General features: G+C 44.7%; 1 protein-coding gene across 1 annotated transcript in view; it reads left to right on the top strand.

The window, feature by feature from the left end:
* SYNE2 (spectrin repeat containing nuclear envelope protein 2) overlaps positions 1 to 20,619 on the top strand; it is a 173,736-nt gene that overhangs the window by 129,258 nt on the left and 23,859 nt on the right. Inside the window, exons 92-102 of the mRNA XM_085315029.1 lie at positions 1,519 to 1,698; positions 3,088 to 3,216; positions 3,841 to 3,995; positions 4,333 to 4,480; positions 5,743 to 5,837; positions 7,174 to 7,408; positions 8,631 to 8,825; positions 9,382 to 9,507; positions 11,500 to 11,655; positions 14,789 to 14,947; positions 15,951 to 16,117. Of these exons, the coding sequence (XP_085171155.1) occupies positions 1,519 to 1,698; positions 3,088 to 3,216; positions 3,841 to 3,995; positions 4,333 to 4,480; positions 5,743 to 5,837; positions 7,174 to 7,408; positions 8,631 to 8,825; positions 9,382 to 9,507; positions 11,500 to 11,655; positions 14,789 to 14,947; positions 15,951 to 16,117 (1,745 nt within the window). The remainder of the gene's footprint in view (positions 1 to 1,518; positions 1,699 to 3,087; positions 3,217 to 3,840; positions 3,996 to 4,332; positions 4,481 to 5,742; positions 5,838 to 7,173; positions 7,409 to 8,630; positions 8,826 to 9,381; positions 9,508 to 11,499; positions 11,656 to 14,788; positions 14,948 to 15,950; positions 16,118 to 20,619) is intronic.

Below are 20,619 nucleotides of genomic sequence, written 5' to 3'. Positions count from 1 at the left end.
TGTCTGATAAGTTAACAGATTTCTGAGCTCATTAGATTATTCCAAAATACTTCTGACTTTTGGCAAATGAGACTTCATGCTGAGACCACAGGATATATTTGACACTCTCAGACAGCAAAGCTGTCATTAGGTTCCGACACTCTTGGTTTCTTCAGACTGTAGTAAAGAAATATAATAATCTTTATTTCAGGACAGAGCAATGATTCATCCTGCTTTATGAACCTTTAGCAACACATTGGAGGAGGTCCAAAGTACCCCATTATGCATGTGGCCAACTGTGAAACTCTGCATTACAGAAAAGAGAACCCATATATTTTTTCCCATGTCAAAAAACAATTGACAGCAGCAAAACTTGGACTGAAGCATTTTCTCTTTCTTCTGATTGGTTAAAGGCTGAGAGACATAAATTTATATATGTCCTCGAAGAAGCCTCAAATTTTCTGTAAATGAGACCAGGAAATTTTTGCAACTACTAACATGAGACAACTGCTAGAATACCATTAGTGCTGTAGATGTCCTGGTATGTGTGGGGAAGATGCATGCAATTTATTGTGTATTTTGGGAAGAGTGAGGCAGAAGAATGAGGAGTGGTGATATGGCTTATGAGATACAGAGATGTTGTATTTGAAAGCAAATGGGCATTTTAAACTGCATTTTAATCTCTAATCTTTTCATCTTATATGGGTTTATGGAACTCTCTCATCACAACAAGYACAGACTAAATCCAATATGCAGAGTAAGATACTATAATGAGTTATTCAATAAATGRCTAAAGTGGCAGTTCACATTATGACCCATTCCAAAGATGAGGTCRGGGACTAAGAGCCACTTTGCTTTTTAGGGAAGTGTGTYCATTCTTTGCTAGCAATAGGAAGAAGTATTTGTTCATTACTCAAAGAAGCGACAATATTCAGCGGCAAATTCTGGAGGTTTTCCTGGCTAAAAATAAATGATTGTTGTAGAAATCGGTGCATTTCAAGGTGACATCCTGCCATTATTTGGAGGGCTGAAACAACTCGCTTTGTTCTTTCACTGCCTTTAGAGTTAATTTTATAGCATCATTTCTATAGCAGAGGGACACAAATGAAAAGAAAAAACATAATACTCRGTGACTAAGGGATTCAAAGTACTGATATGTTTGTAAAATAATAGCTTTTTATTGTATGTAGTATGGGCTGGTTTCTCCATCTGCTAACATAAATCCATTCTGAGAGGATATTGTAATTTTTCTCTCTAATCTCGTCTGTAACAGTACTATCCTGCTGTCTAAAGTCACTGGTGTCCCACTGAACTTTGAACTGTGCTTTTCCCAGCACTGGAGTCAATGGATGCAATTCCCATTATTATCGGAGTAAAAGACAGAAGCTTTCACCACAGCTGAATTTGGCTCCCAGAGGAGATCAACAAAAAGAGCTTAGTTACAGCAACAAAAGATACTAAATGAAAGTGGCACATGAATGAAGATCTGATTCATTTGCTGCCTTTATTTATTTATTTATTTCCCTCTTCTCTCTTCAGAATTTACAGCATGGCCTTCAAGCCATAGAGGGCTGCCGTTCCCAGATTTCTGAGCTGGTGGACCAGATAAAAGAGCAGGCTGGGACTGYCACACAAACCGTTCTTCTGCAGAAGCTGCAACCGCTCCAGAGAGCATCCTATTTAGAAAAGATGTTGCAGCGGAAATTGGATGAATTCGAGGTATTTTTCTTAGTAGCAAATYAACTGTCAGTCCAAGGTAGCTTCTTCACTATAGCCCTGTAGATGCTGAACTGAAATTAAATTTTGAATGAAATAAAGCTTGACGTTATGGTCAACCATGTAAACAAACAATATACTAAGCCAGAGGGACTGATGGAGGAAGGGATTTGCCCTTCTCACCTGCTTGTTATATTGTGTTGCTCTAACGAGTTTTTTCTAAGCAGACCTATTACTGTCAAGGACTACAGAACCCTCGGATGATTACCAGTTAGGAAACATTTTCATAATCTATGAACATCTTGGCAAGTTTGTAAACTTTCTTGGCTCTCCTTGGAACAAATCTAAGGGCTTCAGTTTACTTTGATAGAAATGAATGCAGTATACCTAAATAAACAAAAGATTGTGGTCATTTGATGTAATTTTGAAGATCAGATTCACCTTCCTGTTTAGACAGAGCAGGCACCTGGATCTATGTTTCCACATATGATGCTCTACTCGCAGAAGGGCTATGGGATTGACTCTCCTCTGAGCGGGTATTGCTGAGAAGACTTCCAAGCAAATATACTGATCAAAACCAGTTCATTCCTTTCAGAAAGTCTGGTTTCAATGAGTTGTTATGTTCTAAAGTAAACCCAGCTCTCAAGAAATTTCAGCCAACTCTATTTATGACTCTGTCTACCTGCACAATTCAATGGCTGGAWGCCAGGTATCTTTCTGAAGATAACAAGTTTCTCCTATTCCCTGTGAACTTCACACTCTGTGAAAGTTTTCATTTCTGGATAATCATTTTCTCTGGTGTAACCTTATAGTATTAGCACAAAGCTATCTGTCCCCTCACACCAATTTTTGCCGTTCACTTCTCTCAAAAAATCACTATTTTAGAGCTGTTTTCTTCTCCCTGACCCAGAGAAACAAACCCAGTGAATAAGTGAGTGAGGTTCCAGCCCTGATTTCTTTCCACAGAGCTCATGTGATCTGTGCAGCCTTGGTTATAGGCACATGGGAGCATGCTCTGCATGCAGCTCAAAGGAAGCTCATTTTCRCATGTTTATTGCCTCCGACAAGTAAAGTTCTGGTTTTCCAATTTCACAACAAGTCATAAAGTGCAAAGCTGCAGAAAGGTATATCATATACCTCCCACTCCCTCCAGATGTATATGACTCTCTCAGGATTTAGAGGTTTGGTTTCTTTCTGTTGGCTTTGGCTTAAATTTTGCCCTTCTCCRTGCAAACACTGAAAAAAATCAGTGAGTGAATTATAAATACATTGCCATTTGGATTTAATATCTTTTTGCCTACCTGAGGATATGACTTTTTGCTCCTTTTTGTATACTGGATATGTATAGTAAATCAGATYGTGATTAACATAAATATGCAATATTCATCCTAGTTCAGTCTTTTACAACTGGAGGATTTCAAGAACTGTCTCGAAACGCTGGAGGGTCACGTCAAGAATTGTGCAGATGCCTTAGATAACCTATCTCTAGAGGGAGAAACAGACAACGCAGAGTTGCTCATGGTATGTTCAGATTTCCAACGGCAAAAAGATAAATGCTCGTGATTTAAGGGTCTGTAGGATACCAGCTCTTCTCTACTTCAAGGAACTCTTTGTGTCCTAAGTATCATAGCTATAGCACTTGCATCTGAGTGTCTACAATCTCATGTGGAACATGGAACTCAACGGTTGAAGTTTGTAAAAAATCTAGATGTGTCCTGCAGGCCAAATGACCTGTGTGGAGGGGAGGAAAACCATGTAGATTTGAGGTTGATGGGAGATTCTTTTCCCTACGTTGTTCTGGAGGCAGAGTAGTGTATTGGAGTGAACTGCAWCAGGCATCCCGAGAACCTCCCATGGCTGTGAGCAGGAGCTTGGCAGCGGCAGTACCCCCTTGCCCTCGTGGTGGGATTCAGAGTAATTCTGCACATACCAGCTCTTGAGATTCTGTTAAATAGTGTCAGAAAAGTGGGCCCCGTGTAGAGGAATTGTGATTTTTTTGTTTCCTGTATTCTGTGAAATTAACAGAGAAATGTTGYTCTTTGGGTTAGCATTTGGTGCATAGTGTTACAGAAGAGGCTTCTATATTTCTCTGAAATTAAAGAAAGGCAGTATGTTTTGCAGTTGCTTTTATTTTTTTATTTCCAGAATTGTACGCTAGAGCTTGCTGCCCTATCTCCAAGCATAGAAAGTTTGAATGAAGCGAGTATTAAGCTGCCCCTCAGTGACTTCACCCTAAAGAAAATGCAGAGCCTGACACGGCAGTGGAGTCAGAAAACAGCAACAGCTCTGGAGCGCTGCAGGTGAGAAACACAAAAAAAATTACTGCTAACCGTTGCCTTTTCCATGAGGAAAGTCAAAACCAAATTAAAGCATGGGAGGTTGCAAACTTTTCATAGCTTTCTCATGGGGCTTTCCAAGAATTCCTACCCTTCTATCTCACTTTATTATTCAGTGCCTATTTGCATTCCAAGTCACTTGAAGCAAAAATGTGGACGTTCACAGTGAAGAAGGTAGGAAAGTGCCGAGTAAAACCCCATTTTTGTTATTATTACTAACCACCATGCTAGACTGTATGCAAAAGTATCCAGAAAAGAAAGAACAGTAAAACAGGTTTTGATTATTTATTTTGTTCTGCAGTGAGCTTGAAGGAACTCAAACTGATGAAAAGAAGTTTTTTCAGAAGTGTGAAAACTGGATGAAATTCCTAGAAAAAATGAARGAGGCCTTAAAAGCAGATATTCCAGGCCAGTTTGAAGAATTGCAGGAACAACAGAGGGTATATGAGGTAAAACTATTTTTAAGAATGGAAATTTCTTCTTGAATTGCAACAGTTGAGAAAATTCTTCAGAAAATCCTATTGCTTTAGAAATGATACCTGGGCAGAGTTTTATGGTGCGTTTTGCTCATTTGGAATGTGGCCTTGTACTTATCCAGAAGGAAAACTTTGAACCATTTTGCAAAAGGGGGTGGATGCCTGTCTGCAGCAGTCAGACCTTCAGGAGTGTGTCCTGAAGTGCTGCATCACAGAAGTCCTAGATTTCTCCAGCCCTGTGGTAACTTGCCTGTCTAGCTGTCCCCAGCTCTGAAGCTTGTTGTCCACAGCAGCTTGCTAGGCAGTTTCCTGGGGATCTAGCAGGAACCTTACTTGTTTCTGGAAGAACAGCATTTAAAACAAAACCTTTTCACAGYGTATTGCCATTTTGACCAGTTGGTAGATTCAGATGGAAATCTGTTTCACTGGCATTTTTCCAAACACTTGCTATTYGCTACAGAGAGATAGTGCTCAAGTGTGCAACAGTATTCATCCAGAGGATAAGAGTACATTACATATTAGCAGTAGTATGTGGATGCAGTTCTAAGCAAAGTGTGTATAAACTTTGTCATATTGGAGGGAGGATGGAGAAACAACCAAGATACAAAGTAATTGTGTGGTAAAAGCTAAACATCATGAACTGAAAGTTGGGCTGAGCTTTGTGCTGACTGTGGTGGAGCAGAGCTGCCCGCTGCCCTAAGTACTGCTGCTAGTTCCACAGCGTGTTTAAGTCTGTGCATTAATGATGCTCATTAGGGCCTGAGGAAAGTGTTTTTTGTTTGTTTGTTTGTTTGTTTGTTTGTTTGTTTGTTTTGTCCCTCCTACTCAGACATCACCAAATCAATTCATTCATTGCAATTAAACTATTTATAGAGTAAGCTTCTGCTCATTGTAATGAACAGTGGCAGAGCTCAAGTTAGCCTTTCATGAGGCTTTTTACAGCTTTTTGTAGGTTACTGTCTAAATTGCATTTCTTGTGAAAGAGTCCAGCAAATTTTAGGCTCCAGAATAACTGCAACATACAGCTTCTGGTGGGACARTTATCACGTATGTGCAAATGTCTCCTTGTATCCAAAAGATGTGCAAACTTTTAGGARGAGTTTGACAACAGCACTTGAAAATAATAAAGCATTCAGCATTTAAAAGTGTATGTGCTGTGACTTAAGAGGAGGAGAAACAGCTTTCGTAGGAAAGATTGTTCATTGAATAGTTAAAAAAACTATTGTTATTTTCAGATGTTGCAAACTGAGATTTCTATAAATCAGCAGACATTTAACTCCATCATAGGAAAAGTTCTACTCTTCTTGGAATCTGGAGAAGCAGAAAAAAGGTAAATTTTTTTCTCCCTAAGATCTTGCTAAGATATAACTAATTCAGTGGATAGGATCACTTCCTTAGTATCAGTACTGAATATTCTCTTAAGAGAATACAAACCCAAATCCTTGACCATGTTTGCCCTTTAAATAATCCCATGGCAGGTTTTGCAAAAGCAGGAGGTAGTGCAAAGAGAAAGAAATACAGGTATATTGGCCCAACTCCTTTTTGGATATTAACTACCTAGCAAAAATAATTGCTCCTAAATAAAAGGTTTCCTTGTAGATTGTTTCCCTGCTGTTGTTGAAACTGTAACTATGTTTGTGGTTGAGAAGCTACCTTTTTGCAAGGGGTAAAGAGAAAGCCGYAGGTGAAAGTCCCATTCTCTCTTTTCAGACCTCTCCGCTTTTAAGYGCAGAAGGGTGAGGCTCCGTCCGCAGGTTGCCCCAGGCTCACGTGGCAGGGCATTGAGTCCTCAGCCACACAACCCAAAATGTGATAGCTAAATCTGTCTTTTATTAATTAATTAGGGTGATCTTACGCTTTTTTTCTTAATCAATATAGAATAAGAAGAGGCATGTAATATTTGTGAGTAGAGGTTCAGCTGCCTCAGCCGCTTCTGCTGTGAAGACATTTCCCCTCTCTGCCAGAGCTGGTTGCTCCCCCAGCCACTTCAGTGTAATAGCTTGGCTTAAAGCTGCCAGGGAAGGTAGGGCTAAACTGAGCAAAGCTGCGGGGTTTTGTGTTGAAGCTAACCTCACACACACAGCTGTTTGAGTAAGGGCTGATCTAGGGGCCACCGCAGAAGAGCAGAAAGAACAGCCGGGGGGTATCTCAACACCTCTAGCTAGGTCTGCTGGATTCTGTAATGGTGCTGTGGGAGAGGCCAGGGAGCTGCCCGCATGAGTTCGGTAATAAACAGAGAGCCCTTTCACTCTGCAGTTGTGGCCCACTGCTGTAGGACACAGCTCCCTTTTACAGCTTGGTAAAAGCACAAATCAGTTTTGCAGCAAAAGCTGAGGTCTGGTCTCACTTGCATTGACTTCCTTGTTCTTCAAAAAAAGTATTTAGTGCATATTGCTTCAGTGGTTGTTGTACTACGTGTGTTGCTGTAACGCAGTAGCAGGAATGTCTTGCATTATCCATTCTTGTACCACGTAAAAGATTTTGCTTTGCTTAAAAGATTGAATACAGAGAGCAGGGCTGAGCTTATGTTGACTGCACAGATCTGTCACATAGTTGGATATCTGAATCGGAATTTTACAACATTGCAAATGGAAATCCATCGCAATTATTGGAAAATACAACTTTGAAGTTAAAATATGCTAACACTCAACACCTCTGGTTTTCAGAACAGAGTTTATTTCCAAGCTCACGTTGTTGAAAGAGCAGTGGCAGAACGTTATCCGGATGATTCAGCAGAGGAAGAAAGATATTGACGGGCTCGTGAACCAGTGGCAGCTCTTCAGGAGTTCCCTGCAGAGTCTCAGCAGATTTCTTGCTGATACGAACARCTTCCTCGTGGCCGTGAAGAGCCAGGACTGCTGTAGCCTTTACCAGCTTAGAAGTCTAATTCATGATTTTAAGGTATTCTTTTTATCTCCAATAAATCTRAAATATATGAGTGTTTTTGGATTGAATCATCTTCTGCCTGATAAAGGGGAAAGGCTTTAAAATGACTTGCTTTCTTGAGCAAAACCAGTTGCTGAAYCTTTTTCTTAAAGCTGAGCAGAGATGAGAAAACAGTGGCATTGTAAAAAGCTCTTTACACTAGGAAATTTTTTGAGAAACACTGTCATTTAGTAGCTTTGTGTGCTTTAAAAAATATTTCTACTCTAGCAATTTCCAGGCCGATATCAACAACTGTTCCTGTGAGCCTGGAAATCCAGGGTAGCGGGCCAGTGAATTCTGCTTTTTATGAGCCTGGAAAACTATTTTCCCATATAGTTTAGGATGTCTTGCTTTTTCCATTGAACTGTGTACACTTTTTTTTTTTTTTTTTTTTTTTAATGGGAGGGTCAGTACAAGCACTGACCTCAATTGTTGTTTAAGGCAATCAAAAATGTTTAAAAAATGTATTATTGAACTGCTTCTCTATTTGCATGGTCCATGGTTTATCATCTTCCAATGATCCTAAGGTTGATAGATTAACACATTTCCAGTACTGCATTTGGTGCTAGCTCTATTTGCGGCATCTTCATTTTCATCTGCTGTTTAAAGATGAATTTCAGTAGTTTTTATCAGTTAAGGCTTATGCTCTTCCTTAATGAGAAAAGTGAAAAAATCTTCCTCTTCCTGCTCCAAATTGCCTTTCTCTTCAACTGTTGCTTTGTAAAAAGAAACAATGATCATATCTGCTCATGGTATAGACTAATTTGTGTTGTAGGCAAATTAAGATCAATGGCTTACTTCATTTGGTGCGATTAATAAAGATGCTGTTTCTCAAAAAGCTATCTTATCCTTTGATGCTGGGGTGCTAACAGGACTTTAAAATAATTATTTTTACTCCTAAATTACTCAGGCAGCTAAAATTTCATCTTTTTGTAACTGTCCCACCTTTGTTGTATCACTTCAGTCTGCGAAAAACTGCTGTAGAGTTCTGTAGATCAGGAGGGGTCCAATCTTTTTTTTTCTGAAATTACAAAAGCCCATAGAAGAAGATGTATTTATTATTCTTGCACAAAGTGAACCAACCAGTGCCTCCTAACTCTGTTCATTAAGTCCTCTCCTCTTCCCAAGTGAAACACCAGGAGCGTTTTGAAGGCTTGTTAGAGACCGCATAAAAATTTAAAACGTTTTTCTTTTGAAGAGTAAGGCAGTAATCCTTCAGAGGTGGCAAGCCATGTACTCCTTAGTGATTGACGTCGGAGAGAAGCTGCGCACTGTCTCTGACCCCGAGACGAGCGCGAGTCTCCAGGAGGAGCTCGGCCAGCTGCAGCAGAGCTGGAGCAACACCCAGCTCCAGCTGGAGGCCACCAGGACGGGACTCGGTGGCACAGCTCAGGTATGGGGCAGGTAGCTGGCACCAGCGTGTCCAGCTCCCTGAGGGACAGCAGGGTGGGCACCACGGTGGCTCCTCCAGCTGCGATTGCTCATGTGCTCCCCATACCCTGGMGCACGCTTCCGCAGCAGGCTGTGAAGGCAGCGTGAAAATTTGAGAGAGCCTGAAAAGAAGGGGGARACCTTACTGATTTCCTTAAGGAAATAAATTTGTTTTCACAGCCAGACAGCGTGCATGTCTTACCCTTCAATACTRTCATCAGTATAATCCTCAGCCCAAAATTATATTAAAAACCTCTCAGTTTGGACGTGACAAAATATAAACCCCCAAGCAGAAAGATTTTGTAAGGCAAAGCTTAAATATTAAAGGGTGCAAATTCTTCCGTAAGTGCATGCACAGAACCCCTGTGGGTGGTACCACACATCAAAATCCAAATAACCAGAACTGATGATTACTTACTGGAGTGGGCTGAAGAGGCTCTTCTGTAACCTGTCTGTTAGTACAGTATGTCCACRGTAAGGTCTTTTAACCTTTTGTATCTTCCTTCTGTAACTTCCAGCGTTGGGACTGCTGTGAAAAGCAAACCAAGGAATTGGAAAGTAGGCTGCGAGAACTGAAGGAGAAAGTGAAAGATCCACTTCCAGCTGAACATGACGAACTCTACAAAGCCAAGGAAGACATTAAGGTATGGAAMAGGCAGACTATATTTAAATAGATGTATTCTTTGCACAGCACCTAATCCCTCTGAAATCAGTTTTCCATCTTACCTGTTCTTTAGTGAAACTGAATCTCTTTCCCCTCTACCATCCTGCTTGCTTCCAATCTGCAAWTTCAGATAGATTAATCTGCATGGAAGAGGGAGATTTTTGCTGCAAGAAAAGTTTTTTTCTTTCTTTCTTTTTTTTAACTGCTTCTGCTCCTTTTCTGAGGCCTGTTTTCATAGTCACCCAAGCAAGATAAAACTTTCTGCTTTCTGCTCGAATTGGCTGTGCTCTTAATGGCTGAATCTCCCTTCTTGTTTCCCAATCCACTTTGGACATGGAGCTCCTCAGGCAAGAGACCTTATTATTTTCCTTCCAGTCTGCAAAGTGCCATGCACACCTGTGGGATCTCAGAATAATTAAAGAGGAGGAAAATTAGAGTAAGGGAGTGGYAAAAGCTCTTGCAGCCCATAGTGTATCATAAAAATTAAATGGAAATTAAGAGGAAAGTTTTGTCTGGACTGGTCAGTCTTTCATCATCCTTTTATGAAGTGAAGCGTTGACCTATGTGGTGGGAACAAATAAGCTTATTAATGAGCCAGGGCTTTGAACTCATTATCAGCTGTCTGAAATCTTCTTTGTGAGCGCTGGCTGCCTTTCCCACAGCACCAGTCTTGCTGTAACTCTGAAGTACGTTTGAAATGGCAGCGCCTGTCCGTACGCAGCTCTTGCCTCTTGTTCCAGCAACTGAAATTTGGCCATGGAGATGTCACAGTCGGACAGTGCCAGTGCAGATGCTGCTGTTGGATGTCAGAGCATAATAAAATTCAGGATGAAAATGGCATTAAGAAGAAGAGGCCTCCTTTACTCTCTCTGCGTTTCGCTCTTCTGTAGAATAAAGTTGTTTTTCTCTAGCTTGCATGCAGCTAGCAAAATCCCATGAAAYTCCCACACTGGCTCCATTATTGCTTTGATTAGACCCTTGTCAGGGTGCATATTTGCATGTGCTCCCATCTGTGGGGAGCAGTTTATTGTAAATTCAGGTAAATTTTATTCTGAATTCTATTTGATTTATCCTTTTCTAGTTAATTTTTCCTCCAGTCTTGAAGCAGATCAGCAATTCCTTTTTAGGATTTATATAAGTGGCTGGATCAAAAGAACTGTGAAAATACCTGTGGGGTTTGGACTCAGCACACCTTCCCAACACCGACACTCACATGTTTTTTTTCTTTTAAAATGAGACAAATTGGATCATATGTAAAGATATTTTTGTTAGAGGAGCCAGCAACACTTCCCCGTGACTGCCTTGTGAAACGGGACCCARTGCCTCGAGCGTGGAGTGTGCTGCTTCCCTGCTGCATGCAGTGCGGTCTCTGCTTTTTTGGTGACCAGTTGAACACTATTCAGAAAAGCACAGACTCCTTGCAAAAGAAAAGGGGAGATGGGGGAACAAAAGAGAAGAGAGAGAACATGTTCGTGTGACTTGGAGCTGCAGATTTGTGAGAAGTCTGATGAAATGTCTATGAAATCTGTTATTAGTGAGGGGAACTGATTTGGGGCAACGGGATAAGTAATAACAACAAATATATAGGTGGAAAACAACATATCAAAAAAAAAAAAAAAGAAAAGAAAAAGAAGGGAGAAAAAAAATGAAGAAGTGGGCATGTCATTCCTCCTGCATGCGAACCCCCAAACCCTGCTCGGGCGCACGGGGAGCGGCAGGGGCCAGGCTGCATTTAGGGGGGTTTGGAGCACCGTGCAGCACCGTGCAGTCGGCGGGAGCCCTGCCGTGGGCTGCAGCGGGTGCCGAGTCAGGCCCGGGGGGCACCCGAGCCAGCAGAGCTGAAGCGCTGTGCATGCGGCTGCACGTTCCCCTGCTCTCCTCCCCCACAGGCCGGCCGGGAGGATTAACGAGCCGGTTTGGAAAACCGGAGGAGCTTAGAGCCAAGGCTCATTCTGGGTGCGTTTCCATGCAGGAGCTGGAGCAGTCGCTGGYGGACTGGGCCCACAGCATGAAGGAGCTGCGGGCCATGAAGGTGGAGCTGGCRCACTGCATCCTCTCCGAGGACATGCTGGTGCTCAAGGAGCAGGTTGAGCATTTGCACCGGCAGTGGGAAGAGCTCTGCTTGCGGGTGAGTTTCCTGCATCCTCTGGGTTTTTATAGCAGCGTATTTGCTGGGGCCAGCGGAAAAGGGGAAACAGGGCAGCGGGTTTCTGGAGGGGTGCACTCGCTTTTTAGGGTTGCCTGCGGATGGGGCTTCTCGCTGCACGGCTGAACGGGGGGCGACGAAGTCAGCCTGCGGGCTCTCCCTTTGCATCCTGGGCACGCAGTGCTGTGATTTTTTTTTTTTCTTTGCAAACTCTTTTAACTAGTGAGTGGCTGAATTTCAGGGAGACAAAATGCAGCTGTTTACCAAAATACGTGGCTTTGTTCTGGGCTGCAGAGGGGAGGGACACGGATATGCACCGGAATGGCCTCGGGGGTGAAGCAGGCAGAGGAAGGGGGAGGCCTTTGGAAATCTGAGACAGAAAATGCCAGCAGAATTGATTTTTAAGAAAAACTGGTGTGTGTTTAAATACTAACTTCTTGCTAACAGAGTTTAAACATATTAAGAACTGCCTCACTTCTTCTTTATCCTGTTGTGAAATGTTTGTATTCTTTGTGGCTTGTTGCTATATTGCACTTCGTTTAGTGCTGGTTGTAAAACTGCTGGGGAAAATTCACTGGCAAAGTCACATGAACTTGGTTCACTCTGCTATTATGCAGATTGAATGTGTGTTTGCTTTGCCCTGTTCATGGGATTTAGAGAGGTAAAATATTTCAAGGTCCTAAGCTGCTCTCGATGGCTCTACGTGTCAGCAGGGCAAACTCTGGCTCCCCTTTACTCGTGAGTCCATAGCTTTTATTTCACAGTTTGCCAAGAAGTGTTGAAGCAAGTTTAGCTGCAATATTTTGTGTCCAATTCTTACTCAGGCAAAGGTAAAGCAAACCTGATGGGAATATTGGCAGAGTAAGGAATGAACAACGATGCTCGTTTCACAAACTTTGGTGTGATGAACTAGTTGTTTGGATTTCTCTTTTGCATTGCAATGAGGAAGAGCTTAGTAACTTTGCCTTAAACTAGACAGTTAAGCTGTGATCTGTATTTTCTTAATTATCGTTTCCGAACAGTGAAAATAATTCCAGAGACATCCTTCTCCCCCTGCCCCACATATAGACCAATGTTTTTAATTTGGGATGGCCTGAAAATTGAGCTACCTCTTTGTGTACCCAGCTACAGTCTATCCAAGTTGTATAATTCTGACTGTAGTAATTTAAGTTCAGATTTTACTCAAAATTTCTATTTTGATGTCCTGAAGGAACAAAGTTTAAGCAGTCTACTTTGGAGAGAGAAGAAAGAGGTGGCATTAATGTTGCTGTAAGTTTTACACACACAAAAAAACTTATAGTGGGAGGAAACCTATTCAGTGCTGCAGGCTGAGGGACACACTGAAGTGGCTGCACCACCCTAACCGGCCTCTGGAGAGCTGTCGCTGATGCTCAGCTTTGGACATGGGTATGCAGGAAAGCCAACTTTATCGGTTTTGCTGCCAGCGTAACTGCTTTGTTTGGTTGTCACAGTAGAAGARCTCGAGATGTATTGTCTGAAAACAAACTGCGGTGTAAACATAGAGATCTGAAAGCCTGTGCAAGGGAGACGCTGCTGCAGCTGTCACGGACGTCGGAGCCGGGCGGCCAGATGCCCGTGATGGACGTGGCAGGGAAATAAGCACACTTAATGAGCAGATGCACTCAGAGGGATTAGTTTTTACATAGATGCYCTTGCAAGGTACATGTAGGTCAAAGATTTAACTATTCATGTTGTCGCAGATCCCATTTTAACACCAACATATGTGACGCTCTGTCAGAGAACGAACATGTGTCGTGTCTTACTCAGCAGCTGAGAAGTGCAAAATCATAAGAAAACTGTTGAAGTGGGAGCAGGAGGACAAAGCAGAGGGCAAGGATGGCTGGAGATGCCCAGGGAGAGGTCTGCCATCAGGCTAGAGAGGCAAAGCGGGAGAGGAAGGTGCTGGTGCCTGTGTGGCTGGTCCAAAGAGGGCGCATTAGCAGCAAAGCCTAGCCTTCAAGCAATCACTTGGAGAGATCGTTCAGTAGCTCCCACTTTGGTCTGTGTGTTAGTTGGAGCTGATCTTGCTTCCCCATTGTATACTTAAGCTTCATACCAAGGTACAAAGTTGTGTTAGAGGTTGGTTAGATGAGAATCAGCAATAGCTTTTTGAGGAGCCACATGCTGTATGAGATGCTTGTTAGATGTGAAGAGGAGGTACGTGTCCTGCCACGTGGTGGTATTTGGAGTGGCCGCTCACAGCCAGCTCAAGCAAAGTGTTTTGCTTCATCTTCTTTAGCCCGAAGTTGGTTGGCGAGGGGCTTAGTTGTCTGTTTTGTTTTGATGTAACTTGCACTGTTTCTTCACTTCCTTCTTCCATAGGTGTGGGTTGCCTTAGTACAGGAATCCATCAAAGTAGATAAATGAATATGCATATACACTTAAACCCTCTACGCCAGAGTAAGTGACACTAGCTGCTAGAACAGTGAGCTGGTTTCTTTCGAAGATGATGGAGCTGTGGTATGAGCACTGCTGGTTTGGTATCTTAATTTCCCTATGTAAACCTTATGTTTATGCATCTTGGTGAGGAAAAAAATCCACATATTCTAAGAAAGAGGATAGATYCTTGATGCTGAGTTGTTTGGAAGTTCTCTAAGAAGAGATGAGCAAATGGAGAACAGGGAAGTATTTTAGAGATATAATAATTGCAGTTAGTGGTCGCGAAGCTTTTCTTATAATTGCAGAAAAACAAGAACTTATCTGGATGTTATTTATTTTGTTTTATATGAGACTTTATTCATTTTTATGTGGTTAATTATATATTTTATATTACTACTTTGTTGGCATTTTAAAGTTTTCATTAAGTGATAGTTAAATTGTTGTATAACATCCTCATTTATAAAGCTGTCACCCAGTTTCATTCTCCTGAAGGAGAGAATCTGCTGCTTGCTAGACAACTTCTGGCCTTGCTATCCAAAATAACGTGTAATAACAATCTGCTTGCTGGCTTCAGAAAGAAATCTAGAGATACTTAATAATGGCTCCTGCAAAATGGAACACGATCAAACGTAGACTAGAAATTAATGGTTCATAATCGCTGGTTTCCTTCCCCAAAAGGCTGTTGCCAGTGGTTAATGCATATGCTTATTTGCAGGTATCCCTCCGTAAGCAGGAGATAGAGGACAGACTCAACGCCTGGATTCTGTTCAATGAGAAGAATAAGGAGCTGTGCTCGTGGCTGGTGCAGATGGAAAGCAAAGTGCTGCAGACTGCAGATGTTAGCATTGAAGACATGATAGACAAATTGCAGAAGGTAAGTAGTAGCACAGCGTTTYTTGAAATGCAGCCTGGTAACTCGTTACAGAGACGCCAGTCCCCATCTCTTTGTAGTCCCTGGGAAATGACACATGGCCTAAAAACAGTGCTTAGTCTTCTGCGAGGAGCTGAGATACTCCATCCTCAGCTCTTATCTTCTCAATGTTCAGGCTAAGATCAAAATGCAAAGTAGAAGTACCCCCTGGCTGCATTCAGACATCGAGCGTGACACATATTTGTTACTGGTCTGGGGTCTGGGTGGTTGTGGCCATGCGTGYGTGCACGTACGCTGCACTCCAGAGCCTCCTTCACAGGGATCAGAGGTGTCCTGGCGTGTCTCGCTGCCGTCACCGCTCCAGCCAGGGTCAGCTGTTATGAAAGTGCCAGTCCAAAGGCAAAGAAAAGGTTGGAGGATGTGACAGGTCTTACGCGAGCCAAATGATTACCACAACCAAAAATGAAACCTGCAGGTTGAAATGGTGATCAATTCTGTGCCTTTTTGTTGGTGCGCAGTCCAGTTAGGGCTTTCTAATACCCTCCTATTAGCTTGATTTAAAACGGGACTTTTTTTGCTGCAGAGTTCTTCTGTGTGGCTTAAAGGGCTCGATATCTAATCCCAGATCTCCTCTGGATAAGAATACCAGTAAAATAAAGCCATCCTAGGCTTGAATGTGGATTCTTTCAAGGTAGCTTGATTGAAAAAWTAAGTTAAATGAGGAAAGCAGGAGCAAATTTAGAACATTAAATTGCTATTTTTAGGAGTACTTACTCCCAGCCTCTAGTAGTCTTTAAGCTGCTTATTTTTTCATAGTGGCTTCATTGTGAGAGCGTTTCCATTGAGGAGTCTTTTTTTTTCCCTCTCTAATGAAGAAGTTTTATGTACTGATGTAGAAACCTTGGCCACYCCAATCAGAGCTGCCTTCACATCCCACATGTGGGGAAAGAAATAGTTTTGTTCAGTTTTGCCCAGGAACTAAGCAATGTGTGTGTGTATTTGTCAGGACTGCATGGAAGAAATAAACCTGTTCAGTGAAAATAAGCTTCACTTGAAACAAATGGGTGACCAGCTCATCAAGGCTAGCAACAAGAGCCGAGTTGCAGAAATAGATGACAAACTCAACAAAATCAATGATCGCTGGCAGCATCTCTTTGATGTCATTGGAGCACGGTAAGAAAATGATTTCTATTGTTTTATGTGAGATAAAAGTCAGAGACCAGTGTCCTCAACCATCAGAAACAGACTAACACAGCTTTTGAATTCTGTTTAAAATTAATTGTATTATTGAGATTCAAATTTAAGTTCAGTTGGGGGGGGAGGTTGTTATAACTTGTTGCTGTATTGTGACACCAAATGTCTTAATTTATCCAGTGCTCAAGGGCAGGGTGTAAGAAGTCATATAGTATAATCTTAATCATGGGAGCGATATAAAATAAAGAGCCAAAGCAATTTCTCTGTTGTTTRTCTTGAATGCAGCTTAATTTTAAGGCTGTGCAGTGGGAGTTTATTTGGGTTCTTTAGGAGAGTCTCCTGTGTTAAAAGAAGCCTCTATTTCATCCTCACATRTTTGCACAGAATTTGAGGAGATCCCTGACTTGTCTGTGCAGACGGTCAGATTTATATAATGATAATATTCCCTTTTGACTTTCAGAAGTGTATGGAATCTCCCTGAAWATTAATGCTATTTCTTTAGTCATTCTTTCTTCCCTAACTACAACTGAAGGACCATACCATGAGTTTTTTTTGTTTGTTTTTGTTTTTTTTAATTCAGTATCTTCTGCATGCTGGTAACCTGGGTAGCACTACCAGGAAGAACTAAAACAAAAAYCTGTACAGTCCAGGCAGTGACCTCTTCTTATTGGATTAAACATCCTTACTATACTTGAAAGAGTTAAGAACATCATGATCATTTTAGTATTAGTCTTACTGAGACTATCTCATTTCACCATAATCCCCGAGTTTCTACCACAACTCGGGAAGAGGATGCCGGGCTGGCTTCGCCTCCTTCCTGCGTTTTTTAGTAGTACAGAAATAAAAAGGCCAATACAGCATTAGTATCAGTCTCAACTTCTCTCCGAAGCCTTGGTTTCCCCTGTAGCCCCACCTCGTGCTCCTCTGGGCCCGGAGAAGCTCTCTCCGCTCAGTTAAYGAAGGGCAGTTAAGTCGGCAGTTGTGCTGTGGCCATGTCATGCCGAGTGTGCTGGATCTTAACCTGAAATTAGATCTGAATTACTGGTGACACGTGAGCCATGAATGATTAAGCAGAAGCAGCCTTCTTAGGATCTAACACCTACCTCATCTGTAGACGCGTCTGGGAGCTGCCGATGGCGTGTTTGTAGGAATTAGCGTTTTGCTGTTACAACAGCACTTTTTCTGTTCTCRTCTGATGGCAACATACTGTTCGTTTTTAAACCTGTTTGTGGTCATTTATGTTTTGCTTTGTGTTACTTAYGAATCATATCAGTTCTTAAATGCAGATTAAAATGTGCAGTATTTTAAAGCTGATGTAAACATTGCATGTTTACAGTAATATTTAGGAAAATATGCTAAAGAACTGGTGGGATATTTACAGCAATGTCTGGTGCTCTGTTCAAGTAGCCTCTGCCAATAGAGCACTTGTCTGTTTACTTGGGATATCYTGAAGCTTTATCTTCAGACAAACGTACGATGGTCTTTGAGGTAGGTCAGTGTRCGTCTCCCCAGAGCATCAGCGTAGCCCCTTCATTAGGTAACTGGATATAGCAGCTGCTAGAGAGGGGATTTGCTCCTATGTGACAGTTCCTGGGTTCTCAGCCTAAAAGGCCTCTGACCGTCCTGGCTTCCTCATGAGATTTCCCACCGATTCTGCATTTAGGACCAGGGTGAAGAACTGGAAGGAACTGATAGGGGCTGGTTTTAAGTGACTCCCGTTGGTGGCCYGGGGCTATCAGGCAGCCCTGTGGGCTTGCTGGTCCCCTCGGACCAGTGAGCCACTGCATTTTGCAGCATGAATATAGCACATCTCTCACCTAATCCAGCTGAAATCTGGCCGGAGCTGAATTAGGCTTGCATAGGCGTTCACTGAGATTTCCACGTCAGTGGTGGGCTCTGGAGCACTGAAGAGAAGGTCCCACCTGTGCTTTTTCTGGGGGCAAGCTCTTTTAAGCCCAGGGAGGGAGGAGCAGCATTACTGATCACMTACATGACATGAGTTGGGCCTCTTYRTGGAGGGCAGAGCAGAGCAAAGAGCATCTCATCTCYAGCTCTGCTTGGGCTGGAGATGAGATGACCTGTGAGTGTGGATTGCGATGCCCYACACTGAGAGACAGTCTCTCTCCTTTTCAGTTTGCTTTTGCAAAAGCCGTAACAATTGTATTGAAGCAGTGCTAAAAAGTTTTGGGTGCTGARTCCAACACCACTTGGAGGTTTTGTTTGACGAGTATTATGACTCCAGCAGGTTATTTTAAAAGCTGAACTGCCTGCTGCCTCTACTTGCACTTGTGAGTGCCTCCAGGGCAGGCCATGGCCTGGGCAGCGTGTAAAGCACCGAGTGATGCACTGCATGGCCGGAGAAGGTGCGGACTGCACCGCTGCCTGTTCCACGCCTACCTCCATCCTGGGGACTGAGTCTTTCCAGCAAATCAGTCTTGGGCCAGTCTACTCAATACACCACACTYCTCCTGAGAGCTTATTTCACCTTTTTAAACCAATAAACATCCTAGGACAGATGGGCAAATTAGGTGAGCTCTCCATTTAGTCTGTGAAGTGATTCTCTTAGTTCRGGGTGACAAGCTCAGATGTGCCATATGGCAGCGCTCGCAGGACGTAACACCTTCCTTGTATGCACGCGCTTGGCTTGCGTGGTGGCAAAAGCCCTGCCGCAGGCGCTGCAGCCGGAGYGTGGCTTGGTGCGCCTCTGGCAAGGTCTCAAAATGTTACTTCTCATGGACTTAAAATAACCGTTAAGACATTTGCTCTCCTTTTCAGGCATGCAAATGCATTTATATTCAGCTGTGAAACTATGGAGGTTCTTGTGCTTACGTCCSTGTTGATAGGGGAAGACTAGGAACGTGGTGACAGGAGGAAGAGCGTGGTCTGCTGGCTGTGAAAATGGGCACAAAAAAAATCTTGGGCTTTTCTCTTGTCACCACAGCACTGTGTCAAAAGAAAGGGCTGCACGCTTGCACGCGCACCGAGCAGCTGAGCGAGCGGGCAGGCTGCGCGGCGGAGGCAGGCGGCCAAGAGCCCTCGGAGCCGTGCTCCCCGGCGGCACCGAGACTTGCCGGGCAACCACGATGCCTTCGCGGGCTCAACCCCGTTCCTCTGCCTCCTCCGGTGGCTGGTCCACCACCGAGGTTAACGCAATGCTTTGCTCCCCCCCCTTTTTTTTTTTTGGTGCACATCACGGGAATCGGTTGAGATGGCTGCACCCTTCCGTGCGAGCGTGACCTCGCAGGGAGGCTGCCGAGGCAACGCGTGCCTCCGCTTTTTGCCTTTCCGCCCTCGGAAACGGCAGCGCGGTCCCTCCGCCGCGTTTGCAAGCCGCCCTCCCCGCACGTTCGCCGCYGCGGCGCCTGCCCTTGGGCCGGGCCGGCCGTCGGAGCGCCGTCGTCCTGCCCCGCCGCCGCGCTCCGACGAGTGCAAAGGTCCTTGGAGAACGGCTGTCGCACGGCAAGCGGAGCGGCGCGTGCTGGCACAAGGCCCCCGGGYAGACGAAAGCACCGTTCGCGGCTGAGCTGTCCCGGTTCGTCGCAGTAAAGCTCCCCGCGTCTCGTTCCTGCGATTACYGCCGCGCAGAAACGCTCGCGAGCTGCCTCCTCTCTGTCCTTGTCCTCCCTCCCCTGGAGGGATCAGGCCCCTCCTCGGCGCGGGAGCTGCCGCGGAGCTCGTGAGCTTATCGGAGCTCGTTCCGGCGCCGGCCCGGGTGCGCCGGGGCGGCCGCGATCCCCAGGCTTGCCGGGGGCCGAGCGGCTGGCGAGCGCGTGCCGCTCYGCCGAGGGCTGCCCGAGCGCTGCAGCCGAGCTTGCGGTTTCCAAATCGTTCCCGGTGGCGTTTCGGGTGGGATTAGCGTGACTCCGACTTCCCCTAAACGAACGCTACCGCAAACGGAGACTGTTATCCCTCTCCCTGGGAGGCTGAGGAGAGGCCGGGCGCGCGGGGAGGAAGCTCGAGCTCGCGCAGCGACGGCCGCGCCGCAGCGGGCGCAGCCGGGGCCCCCCCGGACACCCGCTCCCGTGCTTCGGGGCCGCCGCCGGCGGCTTCGCGGCCCGCGGGGCTCGGCCGCGTCGCAGCTGCCTGCCCGGTTTCGAAGCCTCCGGCTGCTCCGCGGGYGCCTCGGGCTCTGCTGGCCCCCTTGGGCGGGGGGAGGCGCTTTCGGTTTGGGGTTTATTTATTTATTTATTTTTTTTGGTGCCGTTGCCAGGAGCGATGCGGCCGTTTGCCAGGTAAAACCGTGCCCCGCGGCGCAGGGAGGAGGAGGAGGAGGAGGAGGAGGACGGGCGAGCCTTCCTCCCCCCCCCCGCGGCCGCCACCGTGCGGGATGCTAAGGCAGCGAATAAATAGGGCACACGAGCGGGGGAGGGGTTTCCTCCTCCTCCTCCTCCTCCGCCGCCGCGCGTGGCGTGCGCGGCCCCCTGGGATTCGCGAGCGCCCGGGGATGGTTTTCCCCGGCGAACCGTGAGTGTCGCGGGCGG

This window comes from Rhea americana, unplaced genomic scaffold, assembly GCF_003343005.1.
Source record: "Rhea americana isolate MKP2758 unplaced genomic scaffold, rheAme1 scaffold_42, whole genome shotgun sequence".
Lineage (NCBI taxonomy): Eukaryota > Metazoa > Chordata > Aves > Rheiformes > Rheidae > Rhea > Rhea americana.
Note: the sequence above shows the minus strand (reverse complement) of the source record. Positions and strands in the feature narration are given on the sequence as shown.